The sequence below is a fragment of the Sceloporus occidentalis genome, unplaced genomic scaffold (assembly GCF_023333645.1).
Source record: "Sceloporus occidentalis isolate IW3139 unplaced genomic scaffold, rSceOcc1.0.p SCAF_2, whole genome shotgun sequence".
In the NCBI taxonomy this organism is placed as follows: domain Eukaryota; kingdom Metazoa; phylum Chordata; class Lepidosauria; order Squamata; family Phrynosomatidae; genus Sceloporus; species Sceloporus occidentalis.
Window position 1 is genome coordinate 116,766,953 of NW_028316982.1, and position 18,830 is coordinate 116,785,782.

An 18,830-nucleotide genomic window follows, 5' to 3' on the forward strand; every position below is an offset into this window, starting at 1 on the left:
ACAGGATTATAAAATGTCATATAGCACAAAATTACAGTGAATCTTTGCTGCCTGTCAGTGTCAAAGCCACAACTCTTGAGATAGCACCAAAGTCATCACTTCTAGAGAATATGCTATGCTTCTGTCCATCTCTAAAAGAGGTTCATTTCTGCATATGAAAAAAGACTCAAGAAGCCTTGGGAAAATTGGAGAGGATTACAAACAGATAACAATCTTGTCTGTACCTGCCATAAAATGGGAGTTTACAAGGTGCAGCTCTTTCCATGCCAAATGTCCATCACGGGAGCACATTTAAAGGACAGTGGACCCATCCTTGATTGTCATGCTTACCTGTGATCTTTCATGAAGCATACTACAGATCTGCATTTCTTTGGGAGTAATTTATAGTGGGTTACAGGTGAAATCTAGCACAGACAGTCATGCCATCAACTCTATAGCTATCACAACTTGGGAAACATGAATATATTTTGCAATGGGCCCTTGATATCCACTCGTATTTGGGTCCAGGACCCCATGTGGATATCAAAATCTGTGGGTGCTCGAATCCTATTATATACAATGGTGTAGTAAAATAGTGTCCCTTATATAAAATGGCAGAATCAAGGTTTGTTTTCTCTAATGGGGGGGGGGGGAATGTATTTTCAAGCCATGAATGGTCGAATCTATGGATGCAAAATCCTTGGATACATCAGGAGAACCTCCTGAGTTGTGCTGTAGTCCAAGCTGGAGAACAATATCCCTTAAAAAAAACCAGTTCTTGATCTTATAACAATGTTTTTGACATGGCAATGTAGAGATCTTGTGCAGCCCCTATGGATACACAAAACCATCAGGACAAAATATAAATGTCAAGCCTAAAACCTATTGTGATGAATAAGTATTACCTCTGGGGAACCAACCAAAGACATCTATGGAACTGAAAGACTATGTGTTCTCTCCCCCCCCCCCCCCCCCTTCAAGGTTGCCAATATACCACAAATAACTAAGAGCATGTGCAGGATAGTACACATTTCTGCAGATTTATTTGCAAGGCTGGAAGTTGTGTTTTTGGCTTGAAAGACATAGACAGAACAAGCAAAGCAGTTCGGAATAAGCGGTCACCTGAACCAGCAACCATTACCTACAATAGCTCTGGATATGGAGTAGAAGAAATATTTTACTACGAAATGGAGAAGTCATTTCCTAGAATGTGTGATACATTTTAGGATACACAACAGCAAAACCTCTGTTGTCTTTCAGTGATAAAATACTGAAAACAACTGGGGTGGGGTCATACAGAAGAAAAACATGCAAAGCTAATACACAGCAGAAAAAGTGCAATTGACACCCTGCAAGTGGTATGAAGCACTCCTAATCATTTCACTCCTAATCATCCTAAATATTTCAGCTTATTCAGCTTTATTAAAGGACATGTGCGTTATATTTTTCTGATTGACAGGATGTGGAGAAGAAAGATAGAAACCCTAATGTACTTGTTAACTTCTTATTTTGCAGGTTTCAAGCATAAGAATTCCACATTGAAGGATTGTAATGCCATTATAGATTGTAAGCACCTTGGCCTAACAACCTGTCATACCTGTTAATTGTAAAGCACCACAGACATAGATGGTGCTACAAAAGAAAGTAGTGACAGTCAAAACAGTATGTTTAGCTCTGTAAACTTTACAAGAAAATAGATACATCATGGAGGTTTTGGTTCAGCTGTACTCATCACCGTTCCATCCATGTCATCATGGGATAGCGATCTACAAGAGCGTTCCTTAACTGAGCAGTGTGGACTTTGTCCCTGGTCTCTACAATGCAGGTGACCTGGAAGAAAAGATGTAAGAACTTCATTGAAACGGATGACTGTGTTCTCAATAGTTCACAACAGTCTACAGCAATGGAAATTGTCAATGCTTGATGAAACCACTCATACTTGAAGGACTTGCACATAGAGAGATCACCATAGACTAATGTAGCACATTCCTACAGAAGAAAGGTGCAAAATGACAATAATTGGTTACTGAAACCACTATGACTGATTTCTTCAAGAAACCTCCAGATTGCTTTAGATGAAGGAATGCTATCATCTTCCACAATCTATCTTGAACTTCATGTTCACAAGCCGAAGGTGTTTCTGTGTCATAAATCTATCATTATGAGCTGGGCGGGTGCATCCATGCTGAGAACCCAATCCCCTGTCCAAAACTGTTCCTTTTTTTCCTCTGGGCTGCTATTGTTCACCCAGTTAAACTAAATATAGGGATGGATAAATAAACCTTCATAAGCAAAACTACTAAACAAATCTGAAGCAGTGGGTGTGATTGTCCAATTACTGGCCATGCTGCATTTTCAAAATTGGAGGCATTACAGCTTGAGGCTCCGGGCAAGAAATTCTTTCGGAGGGTTAGGAAAGGTATTCCCTTGTCACCACCACGCATGGACCTGTGTCTGATCTCAACCAGTCTAATAGCACTGTTGTAGAGGTACGCGTGTATACTACAAGAGCAATTTATTAAACAGAAGGTCAGCGTATAAAGATTACTTGGTATACAGAAGTTATGGTTATAGAATTTCAAGGTTTAGATGTAACTTTCTCCACTTCTTCGTAATCCTAGCTGAACCCAGCTGTCCTAACTGACCCCAGAACACAAACTCATTCCCTTCACTGACTCATCTTTCACTCCACTGTCCTATCTCTTTAACTAAACTTTTAGGATCTAACCCAAGATTTCTCAACCAGGGTTCTGACTGGCTCATATCTCTCACTCCAGCTGTTATACACACCAACCTTTTAAGCATCCCTTCACACATTCAGCACATCTAGGCCTGTTACAGACTGCCAAAATAAAGCTGCTTTGGGTCTCTTTGGAGGTATGCTATTTAAATGATGCATGGGTCCTAAGAGTCCGGAGGTCGCACCAAAGCCACACTCCATTCCTAAGCACCGGAGTGCAGCTTTGGTGCAGCTTCCGGATTCTTAGGATGCATGCATCATTTAAATAGCATACCTCCAAAGAGACCCGAAGCAGCTTTATTTTGGCAGTCTGTAACAGGCCCTACAGTCAACCCCAGCATTGCGTGTTCTCACTCCATCCCACCAGCCCTCTTACTTTATTACATATATTGTACATCACATGCATAAGCATGATTTACTTTAATTTCTCTAGCAAACAAACACAGTTGTTTTTTTTTTTTTTTACAGAAGTCCAGAACATCAAAGCCCCACCCCATTATCTCATGGGGAGTCAAACATGTGTAGCACGTGTGCTCCCTGGAAGTTAAAGAAAGCCCAGTCTGGCAACTGGGTCAAAACCATGCTACACCAAGCACATGTCTCGATGTGCTCGCAGCCCAGCTCACATTATTTCAAATCTCTCAGTGAACTGTATGTTTCAGAGCAAACACAACAGAACACCTGTCTAGTCTTTTACAGCTTCTGCCTCTGGTCAATATATCCATTTTCTCAGAGGCCCAAAGAAGCTCAGAGGCCCAAAGATTAAGTGTGGTTGGGAGAGAAAATACTCAAGAGAAATCAGCATACAGGAAAGACTCAACTTCCCCGGCTTTTCCCTCTAATTCTCTCCATGAATGCTTCTTCAGCATTACCATTAGATAGCAAATGTGTTTGTAAAGCGTACTTACTGAGTTAAAGTATAATTCCACTCTCAGCTGAATCCAAAGTAAATGATAAAGAATGCCTATACTGTGTGTTAAAATAACATACTAGGCTTCTCTGTAGAGCTCAAACATTCCTTCCTATTCTTTGACTGACATCTTGATAGTTAGCATAAGACTAAACAGTCCCTGCACTCAGATCTCCTTACAAAAATATCAGAATTGCAACTCAGGCTGTTTGGCTTATAGAGATCTAAAGGAGTTGTTATAATTTGTTATAATTTAACATTTGCTGCAAGGCATCCCATCATTTTATTAGATCAAGCGTACTGTAATTTACCTCATTAAGATATGCAGCCAAAAATTAGAGCCAAGAAATTGGAACATTCCTATCTAAAAAGCCATAACAAATCATCTGACTTTGCAAACTGTTTTAACTTAAAGCTAGTTTACACTGAGTATGTTTTGGTACTGCTATATTCGTTCTTAGTGGAGACCTGTGGAACACACTTGTTGGTTTGGAGCCCAAAACATGTATAAATATGTCTGCAATGTGAATATATATATATATATATATATATTAGGCTAAAACTGTGGGCAGCTTGTAGCCTATGATCCCCATATAAGCATTGGTTTAGTTTTTGGGGCACCATGAAATGTTCATAAACACTGAGGAGGCGAGTTGTCAGTGATACAGTGCAGTTCTAAGAGGGATGTATAAAGGCTGCTTGGATAGGAAAAGTCTTTCCATATGAAAGTATGAAGGTAGGACAAAGAAAGAGGGATGTGGGGCCATTTGGAGCAGTGGGGGCTAGCGAGTGGTGTATAGTGCTGCAGCCCCATAGGCGGCCAAAGCAGTCCCCAAACTGTGACAGTTGCCCACCTCTGATATAGGCAAATTGCAAGGAATTATTTTAAAAAGGAAAAACTGTCAATGAGCGTTTATACAGATTTACTCAGTTATTTTATAAGGTGCAGGATTCAACGTTTTGTTTATTTTACTATACAGTTAGGATGGCTTGGAAACAGGATGTGGGGGGAAAAATCTTTCAATAAACTATAACAAGACTTTGTGCATGACTCTTAGTAAAAAGGAGAACTGTTTTGTGTTACTCCATTAAACATATATTTTCAAAATATATATTTTGAAAAGAAACTATGTGACAGTTGGAAGGTAAAAGTCTTATTTTTTTTTCTTGAAATGGGGTACTTTTCTGTTTTAAAAATTTCTATTTTCTAGCTAAAGCTAAGTGAATTCCCAACATATGTTTTAATGTATTGCATGTATTCCTCTTGGCTGGCTATGAAAGCTCTAAAAATCTGGAACCAATTGAGAACTTCTGCTACAAATATTCTTGCCTGGCATTTTACCAGCAAATAAAATTGCCCCATTGGGAATGGTTAAAACTGTCCAGATTGGTCAAAAATACCTTAATGGCTCTTGAATAAATGCTATGTAAAAGAAACTAAAACCACTTCGTTGTTACTGTGCCAAACACCCATGTGAGCCAGGAAATGCACAGCTTTCCACGGATGGATGTATAATGCTCAAGCAAAGATTGGCTTAGGAATTTCAACTCTGTTGTACGGTCAGAGGAAAATAAGATTTGGAGCTAATAAAAATCACTGTTGATGCTCCTTCCCCACTCATTTAGTAACTGCACTGGAGACATAGCAGCACTTGGTAGATGATACTCTTCATTCTCAAAATATCATGCTTTATGGAGCAGCTCAATTGTCATGTCTACATCAGTGTATTCTACACAATTTTGTCAGGTATGATGAACAGATACACATTCCTAAATAAGCAGGAATTCACTTGGGGAAAGATTGGCCATAGCCCATTCAGGAATGAATCTTTGCCCAGGGCTGACCTTACCATTAGGTAGAGTGAGGCCCATGCCTCATATCTGGCACATCATGAAAGGGCATTGTTATTTTTTTACCTTAGATAACAAAATAAGTTGCCTGGCTTTGAACTTTCTGCATCTTTCTGCAACACATACCCTTGTCAGCAAAGATGCAGAAAGTTCAAAGCCAGGCAAATTATTTTGTTATCAAAGGTAAAAAATAATAATATCCTTTCATGATGTGCCAGATATAAACCATGGGCCTCACTCTACCTACCCTTAGGAAATAAAATATCTGGTCTTCACTGTTGTTCATGTTACATATTTACTGTGGAAAACATTGGCATAGACATTGATGTGTTCATAGCAATAAAATGTAAAGTAAAGCTGGCATTGACATTGATATGTCTATAGCAATACAATGTAAAGTAAAGCTGGTGTAAAGTATCAATCTGCAGTATCCTGTTGGCAGTAGATTTCACCGAATTCAGCTGCAATAATTTCTGTATAAATATGCATCACTGTTAGTGGAAAAAAGATTAAGAGCTTTTGACCAAGAGAATAGTAAGATGGGTTTATGGGTCCCATGTAGCCCCAAGTCTGTTTCTAAGCATCCTAGCACCCTGCTTCAATTTTTTTAAAAATCAAAGCATTTTTACTAAAAGAAATACATCCTAGGATATGTGGAAAGCATTTCTGCCATATTTTTATGCCACCCCAGTTGTTTCAGGCCTAGGAGAAGTCATTTTTCCAATACAGAGTTAACCAGAAATTTTGAAATTTTCAAAAAAGGGAGCTTTTCAAAGTAAATAAATACCAAAAACTAGTGCAGCCCTCCAAAGTCCTATGGGGAACAATATGCTTCCCAACTCATGGCAATTGCCCACCCTTTGTATACTTTGACCCTACAAGCTATCATCATTTTTTATATCTACATGAGTACTGTTCGCTTACACCACCATAATAGCCATGGTTTCTTCCAGATTGTCCAGGGAACTGTAGCTTGGTTAGCAACATGACTTCAAGAGAGCCTACAAAGTAGCCATGAAGACAATATTGCTCCTCCAGAGTTTGCCTCCCAGTACATACTATGCAGAGTTATATGCCTTTAAATGGCAATGCCATTGACAGATCTCTCCCTCATCATGACTTTGTGCCCCGCCAGAAGTGGCCAGCACTGCAGATTGGAGACATGAATTCTATGTTGATGAGATATGTCTGTTGTAAACCTACTAAAGTCACAAAAAGGGAAGGGAGTTGATAACCAAGAGAGAGAAAAACGGTTCTTCGAAGTGCCTAGAAAACTGAGGCTTCCCAAGTAGAACTGTTTCTCCATAATCTCCCCCCCCCCACTTCTATCTCATATCTAATGTGAACCATTTTCTCTTTGTTTATGAGCTGCTGTGTTAAGGAGCATTCTCTCTATACCACTCCTAAGGGTTACATTTGGATGAAATCCTTGACAGGTTTGCTAAAAGGATCTAGATGTCAGTGCTGCAAAAAAAGAAAGAAAGAAAAGAAAAGTCTGTTTGCAATCCCATGGCCAACAGCTGCAGCAGGTAATGCTGGAGTAGATGGCCACCTAGACACAGTAGCTTCATAGACAATCATAATTTAGTTTATGCAGAATTTGTAGAAGTGAAAATCAGTTGCAGGTTTTTCCTTACCTCACTGGTGAATAAATCAGATGCCATGTACATGTGTTCCTGTTTGATGTCCAGTATTCTGGAAAAATAAATTTTATATGAGATCACCAGAGATTGAGTCACAATTGTACATGGCCTGTTTGCAGACAGTAAATGGCCTTTAGTGGGGAAGAGGGAGACCATGGAGATTACCACACTAGGGCCCATTCCACAACAATCACGCTATTGGAAGATAATGGAAGCACTGCGCTATAGCGATCAAGATTTTCACACAGTTGCGTGATTGTGCAATAATGATGATATAAAAAATGAAAGAGAAACGCAGTTGCATTCTGCATACATCCATTTATGTATCATTAGTATATCATTATTGAATGTTTCATACATGCGTCATTTTGGCATGACTGCGCATGTCTGAAAATCATGGTTCAATCCCAAATACAACAAAATAAAATTTATATATTTCACAACATTATTTTTTTCCAGTTGAAACAAAATTGTGCCCTACATTCTGAAATAAGGCAGAAATCCACTTTAAAAACAATCCTAGCAATGAAAATGAATTTCCTGTACCAAAATCCAGTCTGAAAAAAGGTCCCAGGTTGCTCCACAAAAGCACAAATGAAACGTTATTGGCTTCCGCACTGTTGTGATATCGGCAAACCTTTCACAGGGTTACCTCATTAATAAGAAGTTACAGGAGCACTCCAAGTTATTGACAAGAAAAGTACTGGATGAGTGCGATGTTGTGTGAAAATCTTCACGCAATCCCACGATCATAATGGGAGCGTTCTGTTTTTCTCCTCTTTCTTAATCCCATGTGATAATTTCTAATGTTTGTGTAAGGTGGCATCAGCCAGTTAGAACAAAGAAGGGTGGAGATCTGAGAAACATTTCAGGAGTCTATCCCTCCAGAACCCCAATATTCTAAGTCATTTACTTCACTTGGGCCCTCAATGGTTGTCTCGGAGATGGCTTAGAATAGATTATTCTTGTCACCACCATCTCCACCTCTGAAAATATTAGCCTATCACCATCCCATTCTAGTACTAAAAGGTATTGTAAAATCTTCCATTTGAACATACCTAATATTTGGTTGGGTTCCTGCCAGTTTCTTCAACTGACAAACCATATCTCCTGATATGACCCTACTTGAGCTTTGAGATCCTCCAGAGAACCTCCTTTAATAGTTTTTTGTGGGTTTTTCGGGCTATGTGGCCATGTTCTAGAAGAGTTTATTCCTGACATTTTGCCAGCATCTGTAGCTGGCATCTTCAGCCTTCGATTTCACAACCTCTTTTAAGCCTACCATCTTCATAGGTTTGATTAGTGGAGATACATGCTGGGACCTTCTCAGTTGCTTCCCCAAGCTCTGGAACTCCCTTGCTAGGGAGGCCAGAAGGCCTTACTCCTTGCTCTCCTTCTGTCAGCAATAACAAGTAGCAAGTATATTTCTTTACTGCTTATTAGTGCACTTAAGCACTCCCTAAGCGATTTACAATGTGTAAGCTAATTGCCCAACAAGCTGGGTAATCATTTTAGTGATCTACAGAAGGAGGCCAGGCTGAGTCGATCGTGGAGCCCTGGGATCAAACTGACAACCTTATAGCTGTGAAGGACTGCTGCAGTACAGGCATTTAACCACTGCACCACCAGGGCAAGACAAAGACAAGACAAATAAAAAAGAGAAAGAGTCATTTATTCTCACAGGTTTATGATAACTCAAGGTTTCTTTTAAAAATGAAGGGATGCTAAGAGGGTACTGCATTCTTAGAGACTGCAATTGCCCATTGGTCAGATATTCATAGTGGTGGTGCCCTACTTCTCTTCCATAGAGAAGTCATTCAGTTCTCTTTTCTCTCCAGAAGGCAAAATGATTTTTAATGTTTTTTCCAGTTTAATATGGATAATGGTTTTAATGTGATCTTGACTATAGAGTGATGTTGCTCTTGCTGCTCTTGCTGACAGTTTATCATTTCTTAAACTTTTTTTTAAATGAAGGCTTTATTAGCTAAATATAAATTTTATATAAACTTGCTGTATTTGTATGTCTCCTTGAGCTTTGTTAGACAGATGGCCAAGAAAGAGAACCAATCATATAAATCAATCTATTATTGTAGCTTGGATGCAACATTTCCCAGATGTACAGAGTAATAAATGACAGTCATCAGCTCTCTCCTCCTTCGATGATTGTAAATCTAAACTACCTGGCTTCCTCCCGAGCCAAAATCTTCAGCAGCTTGGAAATATCTCCTGGGCAGTCAGAAATCAGGATGGAGAATTTGCATACTCTGTTATCAAGGGTGAGGGCCCGGTCTATGCATTGCCGCATTAGAGGAAGCTCCAGGTTACCACTGCATACAGCAACAGCCACTCTGAAAATTGAGGGAATTAATGAGATAAGCAGATGTATACACACACACACACACACACACACACACACTCACTCACTCAGAAGAACATTCTTCAGCAGGCTTAATACTAACATAATCAACTGCTGAATATACCATATGATACCTTCCTTTGCTATCCATTATAAATACTTTCATCTACTTGTATTAAATCCGCACATGTGGAAAAGAATATTTGTTTCCTCATAAGAGCATTAAATTTTTTTAGAAGCACCTTGTCAAATAGGAGCAAAGGCTTATTTAGTCCAGGTTTTTAATAACACTGTGACCAACCAGCATGCCCAAGGGAAGCCCACGGTCTGCAGCAACCCTTTACTAGATGGATCGGGGCCAGAGCAACCTCATGCTGTGGTCCCGATCTGGCCTCCAGAGAGCGCAAAAATGGATCACAGAAAGCAGCTCCTTTTTGCGCCCTCAAGGGGCACCATAGCTGCCGTGGCGTGGCTTTATGATGCCCCTTCTGTGCTGCATCATATGGATGCAACACCAGAGGGGCGTAATCATGGTGTGCCCCGTGTGGACCAGTGCACACTAAAATGGTGCCCTGGGGGAAGGGTTAGGGCATGCAGCATGCAGCATGCAGATGCTGTGCCCTAACTCCGCCTACAGACCGGCACAAGCCTCTATATTAGCAAATGATAGAAATATATACTGCTCCTATCATTAAGCAGTAGCCACAGGCAAGCCTCTCTTCCTTGTTCAAGTTGGCAGGCTGTCACTGTTCCTTGTAGGTGTGAATACTATAGTTTAGCAGACGTCAACTTCTCCACTTTCCCCACACAATGCACATTTTATAACCTCTCTCATTTCCCTCTTTACTCTTGTAAAACAATCTTAATAGTTATAACTTTTCCAGTTGTTCCTGGCCCTCTGTCATGTTGGTTGCCCTCTTCTGCACCAGATCTAGTTTTACAGTAGTCCAGTTTCTTATTCATTGTGTAGAATGCAACACAGTATTGCAGGTATTCTAAAGATTTGTGTATGTACAGAATGATATTGGCAGTTTTATATCCAGATCCGTTTCTAATGATACCCAGTATAATGTCCCGTTGCTGTTTTTTACAGCAGCCACACATGGGCTTGACATTTTTACATTACCTACCAGAATCCCAGTTTCCCTTTCTTATGTAGTAGTATCACTTTCTTATTCGGTATAATCCAACCATTTCACCTTTTTTAAATGCAGGGGGGGAAACCCTTTATTACTACCAAAGGTCTTTTGTTTCTTCTATGATTAAGTACATTTTAAAAGTATGAATTTAAGGTAAACAATGATGGGTGGGGAATTTATACATCTTGTACATGCATGCAGTGCTATCTGATCTCCATACACTTATCTGGAGGTTGGGAAAAAAAGAATTTGAGGTTTGACAGTGCATGGTGCATTTAATGAGGGAGAATAAACAATCCTGTTTATATAGAAAAATCACATTTCTCTGTTGTCTTTTGCTGGATACTTCAAAGTTTCTGTACCTTTTGCCTTTTAATTCTGGCAGCTTCCCAGAGACCAGTGCTGCGAGTCCAATGGCCCCTTCTGCATCAACAGTGGCGCGCTCATACTCCAGCAACCTCAGCATGGAAATCAGGATGTCCTCTTCTCTGATCAGTGAGAGGAATATCAAATGTAGATGAACATCACTTGACATCTCATATAACTATTACTGGTTAGCAGGTTACATAAAAGTACTCCTGAATTTAAACTAGTGGCAGGTACTTTTTGCCCTTTTAAAAAAAGCCACAAAGCACCAACTATAGTCATGGTTTTTGTGGTTGTATGTTGTCCTTGTGAACAAATTCAAGTGCCCACAGTGCTGTTCATGTCTCAGTGCCATTTTCCTCCATTGGCATAATATAGTCTTGACCAAATTTCCCTGTGCTACTGTTACCGAAGGAAACTCACATGACATTCTCTGTGATGTCACAGTGCCACACTTGACATGTTGATGTCACAGAGTGTTCTGAATATGCTGTAGGTTGTCATGGCCAATTGGACCCATCATAACATGGGCAAATTTGACCTTTTGACAGAAGAGGTCAGCAAGGAACCAGACAACAATGAAGTGCTGAATCAAAGTAGACAGAAGACAGGTTTGTTTCAGCAATTTGTTCTTCTGTGGGATATACTCTTACTTCCAATGCCAGTTTTGAAATTAAATAATTTTTGGTGGAGTCTTGCATGGTGGAAGTGGTATCAGGAGTATTAGCAATCAAATGGGCTTTTCACACAAATAGGTTGCTGCTTTATGATGCAGAGATGGCCCTGCCATGAGGAAGAGTGAGACAGTCACCTTAGGTATCAGATTAAGGTTGGCCTGAAAGGGGAGTGAATTTTTAGTTACAGCATTTAATTTGTTACACATTTTAAAGGCCAGGGATAAGGAAAAGTGTACTGCCTCAGGCAGCAAAATCCTTGGGCCAACCCTGTTATTCCAGTATCGCCAGATGATTACCATGCATTTTTGAACCAGCCCAGAATTAAATAAATGTTTAGGCTGCAATCATATAGCCATTTGATATGTAGTAAGCACTAATGAATGTAAAGAACTTATCTTTGAGCAGATATATATGGGATTGGAGTGTTAAGAGTTCTAAAACCTTGCAAGAAAAAAACTAATTTTAAATAGCTGGAATCCTCTATGCACTATGCTGCTACATAACCACAGTAGTTATGTTACTATGTAATGAATCCCAGCCTGAGCCCAGTGCTCACTTACCAGACAGCAACTACTACAATCTATGGGGGCCTGTTTCCTTGTCACACAAGAAGGATCAGACTAACCTTCCCTCTCCCTTGCACAAGCAACTTCTCTTTTGACAGGCAGCAATCTCCCCTTGCAGCAGAGATCACTCCCACAAAGGTGCTGAGAATGTCAATCAGCCAATTCTTGAGTGACAGGGGAATGGACCCCATTGATTGCAGCAGCTACAGATAGGTAAGAGGGGACTGAAGGACCTTTAAAATCCCTACATATCCCCATAGGGATCATAAATATGAAGAAGACACGAATGCATAACGCTTGGTTACCTATTGGTAACTACCCAGTAGGATTCTGGTGAATATCTTTAACTAGATTTCTTAAGTTTAAAAAAATGGCAGTAGTGCACTTGCCTAACATTAAATGAATTCTTCTGTGTTCAGTTTAACTAGATTAAATAACTAGTGAACATTTTCAAATGTGCTTCCAAAAGATCTTGAGCTACAATCAGGCATATTGAGGCAGTTATGTACGTTTCTCTATTCAGCAGTCAATCTTGGTAATCCATTCTGTGTTTAGCGTGTCAAATCAGCTTGATTCATGCTGTCATGACATACCAAAAGTATATGCAAGGAATATCCCAAAGGCACATCCAGAATAAAATATAGTACAAATGCAAATATATAAAGAGTGAAAGAGTGGGGGAAATACTTTCTCTGTAAGAGAAAAAGATTGTTATCAGTATTTCCCCCACTCTTTCAGGAACCTGTAGCACTCGTTTGTAGGATTTACTGTTTTGAAATGATTGTATCTGTAAAGTGCCATGTAAACTTATGGCTCTATACAAATAAACAATATCATCATCATCATCATCATCATCATCATCATCATCATCATCATTGCTAACCATGCTGACTGGCAGGAACTGCACTGAAGTGCTCCTTAAGTTTACTCTGTGATTATCAGAAACACTGGGGAAAGAACTTGTAGTCACCATCACGAATGTCAACTTGCACTTAATATTTAGGTGTAAGAAAAGAACAGGTTTTAGGCAAATTGCATCAAGTGATCCAATCAGTTGTAAATCGCATGTCCATGTTTAAATGCCCAGATTCCCTCTTCATTTTATATTGATATGCTGACTGTAAAAGGAGTGGGATGCTTCTCTATCTAAATGTGTTATGATGAAGGAGTTTCTGGAGATTTAAATGGGTATGTGCAGAGCCAGAGATGCAAAATGAGGACCGAGGAGGCCAGTCCTATTATGGAAATTGCAGGACCACATTATTATTCCTGTACCCCACCCAGTGAATCCTTAGCTCCTGCCACCATCCAAACAGTATTTCTGCTTATGAACATGGCAGCCACCAGTCATATGTGATGCACCACATGTGCATTCTTCTAGTCTACTTTTTTTTTTTGCTGTGATTAAATACACACATACACACTAAACTGTGATGTGGTTCTTAAAATCATCTGAAACTGGCCAAAGTGATCAAATAAGATAATAATTTTCATGACATTATGCATTTCCTGTACATACCTCACTGTGAGAACCTTATCCACAAATTTCCCAGTCAACTGTAAAGAGTTGGTGCTGAAACAAGGTCCACTCACGTCTGTAGGATGAAGTTGCACAAAGAAATTAAAGAATAGGTGGTAATTATTATTTTTCCCACTGCATATTAACAGAAATAAAATAAATATAATGGGCCCTTGGTATCCACTGGGATTTGGTTCCAAGGACCAATTTCTTCTAATTTATCTGATCCCATGGTATTGTATGCATTGTATTTTATGTATTGTATTTCCTCATATCTTACCATGTTTGATGTTAACTGTTTTGATGTGGTTGATTAACCAGTCAATACACTTTTAACTAACACTGGGGTTTGGTTCCAGGATACCAAAATCCATGGATGCTCAAGTCCATTATATACAGTAGTATCGCAAAATGATATCCCTTATATAAAATGGCAAAATCAAGGTTTGAATGTTGGAATTTTTTTCCGGGGGGGAGGTATTTTCAAGCTGTGAATGGCTGAATTCGTGGATGCAGAATCCGTGAATATTGAGGAGCAACTGTACAATAATTTGTCATTTTTAGTCTATAGTTTAATACAGTAAAGAGTTTGTAGTCAGCTGTTGGTATCTATAAGGGACACCCCCCCAAACATGGCTGCATGACGGGCAAGAAAAGAAGGGCGGGCATGCTCCAAGCATGGCAGCAGCAGCAGCAAACAGGGCAAGTTTGCAATTCATAGTGATTTCAAGGCTTTTCTTGGACCTTCCAGATTATCCAACATTTTCGGCTATCCGACTATCAGATCACCCGTTTATGTCGGATAATCGAGACTCTACTGTATTTGTGAATTAACAAGAAGTGAGATGAACAATGTACAAATAATGCATGTTGGAGAGAGAGCTCTGAAATGGTGGGAGGCTACAGCAGCCTACACATTACTTCATTTGCATGGATTCAGCATATTACTTGGCAGCAATTTATTTTTGAACTCTCTATATTCCTCCCCCTCCCCACAAACATTTTCAGTCCACAATTGTCTGAATCAATGGATGAGGAACCCACAGATATGGAGGGATGACTGTATATAGTAATAATGAAGCTTTTGGTGGTGTTTGGCTGAACTGCTCTGCTGTCATAGATTTGGGCAATGGCTGTGGATGGAGTCTGACTGTCCTTGGCTGATCTATTCATAGTCTATGGGATGCCTTATGAAAAGAGACTACAAGAAACAGAGAATTAGGAAGAGGCATGTTCCTAATGATTTAGCTGACCAAGGGTAATAGGTCTTAGGATAAGAAGACTGAACGAAGGAATTTTTCCTTCTTCCAGTCCTCTTATTCTAAGACCTATTTCCCTTGGTCAACTAAATCATGTTGGTTGCCCTCTTCTTCACCAGATCCAGTTTTACAATAGTCCAGTTTCTTATTCATTGAGAAGAACTGTACACAGCATTCCAGGTATTCTAAAGATTTGCGTATGTACAGAATGATATTGGCAGTTTTATTTTCAGATCCATTTCTAATGATAGATAGATAGATAGATAGATAGATAGATAGATAGATAGATAGATAGTCCCGTTGTTGTTTTTTACAGCAGCCACACATGGGCTTGATATTTTTATTATATTACCTACCGCAATCCCAGTTTCCCTTTCTTATTCAGTATAACCCAACCATTTCACCTTTTAAAATGTAGGGGGGGAAAAATCTCTTCATTACTACCAATGTTCTTTTGTTTCTTTCATGCTTAAGTACATTTTAAAAATATGAATTTCAAAAGTATGAAAATGGCTGGGAGTGTGGGCAGATAAATTAAAGGGCTCTTCCACACAAATGCAAAGAAGCAAGAGCTCTCACAGATCTCATAACACTGCAGACAATTGGTCAATTATTATCTTCCCTTTGCTCAGTATTGGCTCTGGAGACCTGGTTGGGCATGATTTCTTTTTCAAAGGAACAGTGTTCCACAAATATTATTAGTGTAAACTGTTTGTGTTCCACCTTCCATCCAGGAAGGAGGAGGAGGAACTGGGCAAGGAATCTGCAAGTACTGGAGCACACAAGGCCTTTCCGTATTATTATTATTATTATTATTATTATTATTATTATTATTATTATTGCTGCAATGTACCCTAGATTTAAAAACAAACAAACAATGCAATGCTGGTGCTGCTGCTGGTGTTAGAAATTGCCACTGAATGCTCTGGCATAATAGAAATATCATCTGATTATTTTTTTAAATGCTGAGAGCTGCAACCACAAATACAGCAGCCAATAGCAATATTTTTGGAGTCTAGAGATTCCAAAGAGGAAGCAGGGTAAGAGGATCTCCATTTATTTATTTCCCACCTTCCTCCTGGTACAGGCACTCAAGGGGGCTAACAAAATTTAAAATAGTCCAAGTTAAAACAGTACAAAACCATAAATATGCAAAGTTTTAAAAAACAAAACAAATTCAAAAAGTTAAAAACATTACATATTCAAATTTAAAAACTCTTTATAAAACTCTTACAGCACCCATGTCAATGTGAGAAAGCCTGGTGGCATAAAGACATTTTTATCTACCACTGAAATCAACGCAGGGATGGAGCCAGCCTGACCTCTCTAGGGAAGGAGTTACAGAGCCTAGCAGCAGCCACTTTTCCTCCCACCAAACACACTGAAGAGAGTAGTGGGACAAAGAGGAAGGCCTCTCCAGATGATCTCAGTGTTCTACTAGGTACATAAAGGGAGATACGGCCCTTCAAATAACCTGGGCCCAAGCCCATGATCCCATGGGGCAGACAAAGGGGTTGCAAGTGTGCAAAAGCTAAAAATGTGAGGAAGAATAAGTTCACACACTAATTGGAAATAATAAGCCAAGAGCCTGGATGTCCATGTTTGCACATTTGAAACTGGAGTGACAGCTGTACCAATTCTTAACAGCTTTTCCCCCTTCCATGCCTAACTGCTGGCAGGAAACGACTTTTGTATTCTGCTAGGTAGACTTTTGCCAGCTAATTGGGTGCTAAGTGGTTCTTCATCAAGAAATACGAAACTTTTTTTTCTTTCTCCACCTTCAGATATGCTTTTATTTTAATAGGAGGTTGTTGTTTTTTTGCAGGTTTTTTGTTTGTTTTTTCCAGTGAAGGGCAAAGAGAGATACCCCAGGTCATCAGTTACACAGTGATTAACCCTGTGGGATGCTTAAAAATTCCCAGATCCTATTATTCTATAGTTACAGCTCTTTAAACAATAACACTTAACCCTATATCTTAGTTTTATTATACTGGAATCACTGCAAAATAAATCTATTTTTTTTTCTTTTAAAAAAATTAACTAATAGTACTTAGGCTGTATCAGAGTGCAAATACAGGATTATACTGGTAGTATGAATTATATGTTTTATTTCCATCTCATTTTTAATCTTGTTTCTGCTGTGCTTCCTGTGACATCAGAGAAGCAACACTTTTCCAAATGGCAAGCTCCCAAAGTAAAACTTTCATATCAGAAAATACGTCTGAATTGCAAGAGCCAGTGTGGTTATTTGAGGGTTGGACTAGGGCTCTGGGAGACCACACCTCAAATTCCTGTTCAGCATGGAGACCTACTAGGTGAACTTGGGAAAATCTCACTCTCTTAGCCTTAGAGGAAGGCACTAGCAAACCTCCTCTGAATAAATCTCACCAACAAAATCCTTTGATAGGGTCACTGTAAGTTTAAGTTGACTTGATGACACATAACAACATTTATAAATAGGGAACATCATAAAACAAAACAGAATATTTGAACCACCTTTGTTCCATGAAACAGCTAGAAAGCACAAAAGCTACTAAAATTTCTCTTACCTTTGTAAAACTGACAGTTACTGTGGGTCTGGTCTTCAATGGAGTGGCCAGTCTTTAAGGACTGCTGCAGTACAGGGAAACCCTCAGACTCCACACCCTGAAAAAGAGAAAACAACACAATGATTTAGTCTTTGAATTCAGTTAATCACTACGTTTGTTTCCCCAAGCTTTACTGTTAGTACTTCAAGGGTGGGCATAGTGTGGTATATGCGGTCCACCAAGGCTAATACTGCATGCAGAGAACTGTAAGTCTGGAAGCTTTCAAGGAATGTGATTCTTGGCTGAAACATGGCATGGCAGTACTCAAAGCTCGCTTCTAAAATGCCACCAATGCTGCCAGGCAGCAACATCCCAGCTTCCAGGTACTCTTAGCTCACCGCTTTTCAAAAATGGGAGCTTGGCCAGCTGACAGTGGCTGGGAGCCGGGATTCAGTCACCCGGCGGCATTGGTGGCATTTTTTACTGTGATAATTCCCTATTGCATCCCATAACTTGACTGTATCCTGGCAGGTGCTAATTGCTTTAATTTGAATGGGATAATCTCCTAAATTACAATATTTCCTAGTTTTCATACAGGATGCCAAACTTTCAGTCCTCCTGTATTCAGATGATATTGTCTTGATTTCTGTCACCTTGGTCAGGGTGTGGAGCCTTTTAAAGAAGTTGAATGAGGTTTTGTTTGTTTGTTTGTTTTACTTAAAATAGTGATTAACAGTTAACCACTCCAAAACTAAAGTGGTAGTCTTTGTATATTGAATTGTGATGGCTTATAGGTTTTAGCAATAAACAAACTCACAATGATAACAGTGAGAAACATTCAAGTGCTGTGCTTCCATCAAGACTGATGGGGGTTAACATTGTTTGCTTAGATGGCACCCTTTGTTGATAAATTGCCTGGCTTAACCTTGATGGGAATTTAGGCAAGTTTTAATTGCAGTACTAAGGGTTTCTTCAGGCTTTTCTTTAAAAAAAAGAAAAGAAATCCAAATCTTTATCACTTAAGGAAATCTTGGAGGTTTCTGCATGTGCATCAACTGAGGGATTGGGGGCCCATTCATACTGCAGAACTATAGCGTTATTATACCACTTTAGCTGCCATGGCTCCATCCTATCGAATGCTGTGGTTGTCAGTTTAGGAAAGGGCACTGAGGATTTTCAGCAAGAGAGTTCCAGTGCATGACCAGCCTATAAAGCCCAGAATATCATAGGATGGAATCATGGCAGTGACCATGGAATAATAACAGTACAGTTCTGTAGTGTGAATGGGCCCTAGGAA

At 39.5% G+C, this 18,830-nt stretch overlaps 1 protein-coding gene across 4 annotated transcripts in view; it reads right to left on the bottom strand.

Moving 5' to 3' along the window:
- Positions 1–950: 950 nt before the first annotated feature.
- LOC149318918 (uncharacterized) overlaps positions 951–18,830 on the bottom strand; it is a 37,566-nt gene continuing 19,686 nt past the window's right edge. For all 4 annotated transcript variants that reach the window (XM_089510684.1, XM_089510683.1, XM_089510682.1 and 1 more), the window contains 6 exons: positions 17,555–17,651; positions 13,747–13,822; positions 10,981–11,106; positions 9,304–9,471; positions 7,118–7,175; positions 951–1,809 (listed from right to left, as the gene is read on the bottom strand). In XM_089510684.1, coding sequence (XP_089366810.1) covers positions 1,711–1,809; positions 7,118–7,175; positions 9,304–9,471; positions 10,981–11,106; positions 13,747–13,822; positions 17,555–17,651 — 624 coding nt within the window. In that variant the 3' untranslated portion in view covers positions 951–1,710. The remainder of the gene's footprint in view (positions 1,810–7,117; positions 7,176–9,303; positions 9,472–10,980; positions 11,107–13,746; positions 13,823–17,554; positions 17,652–18,830) is intronic.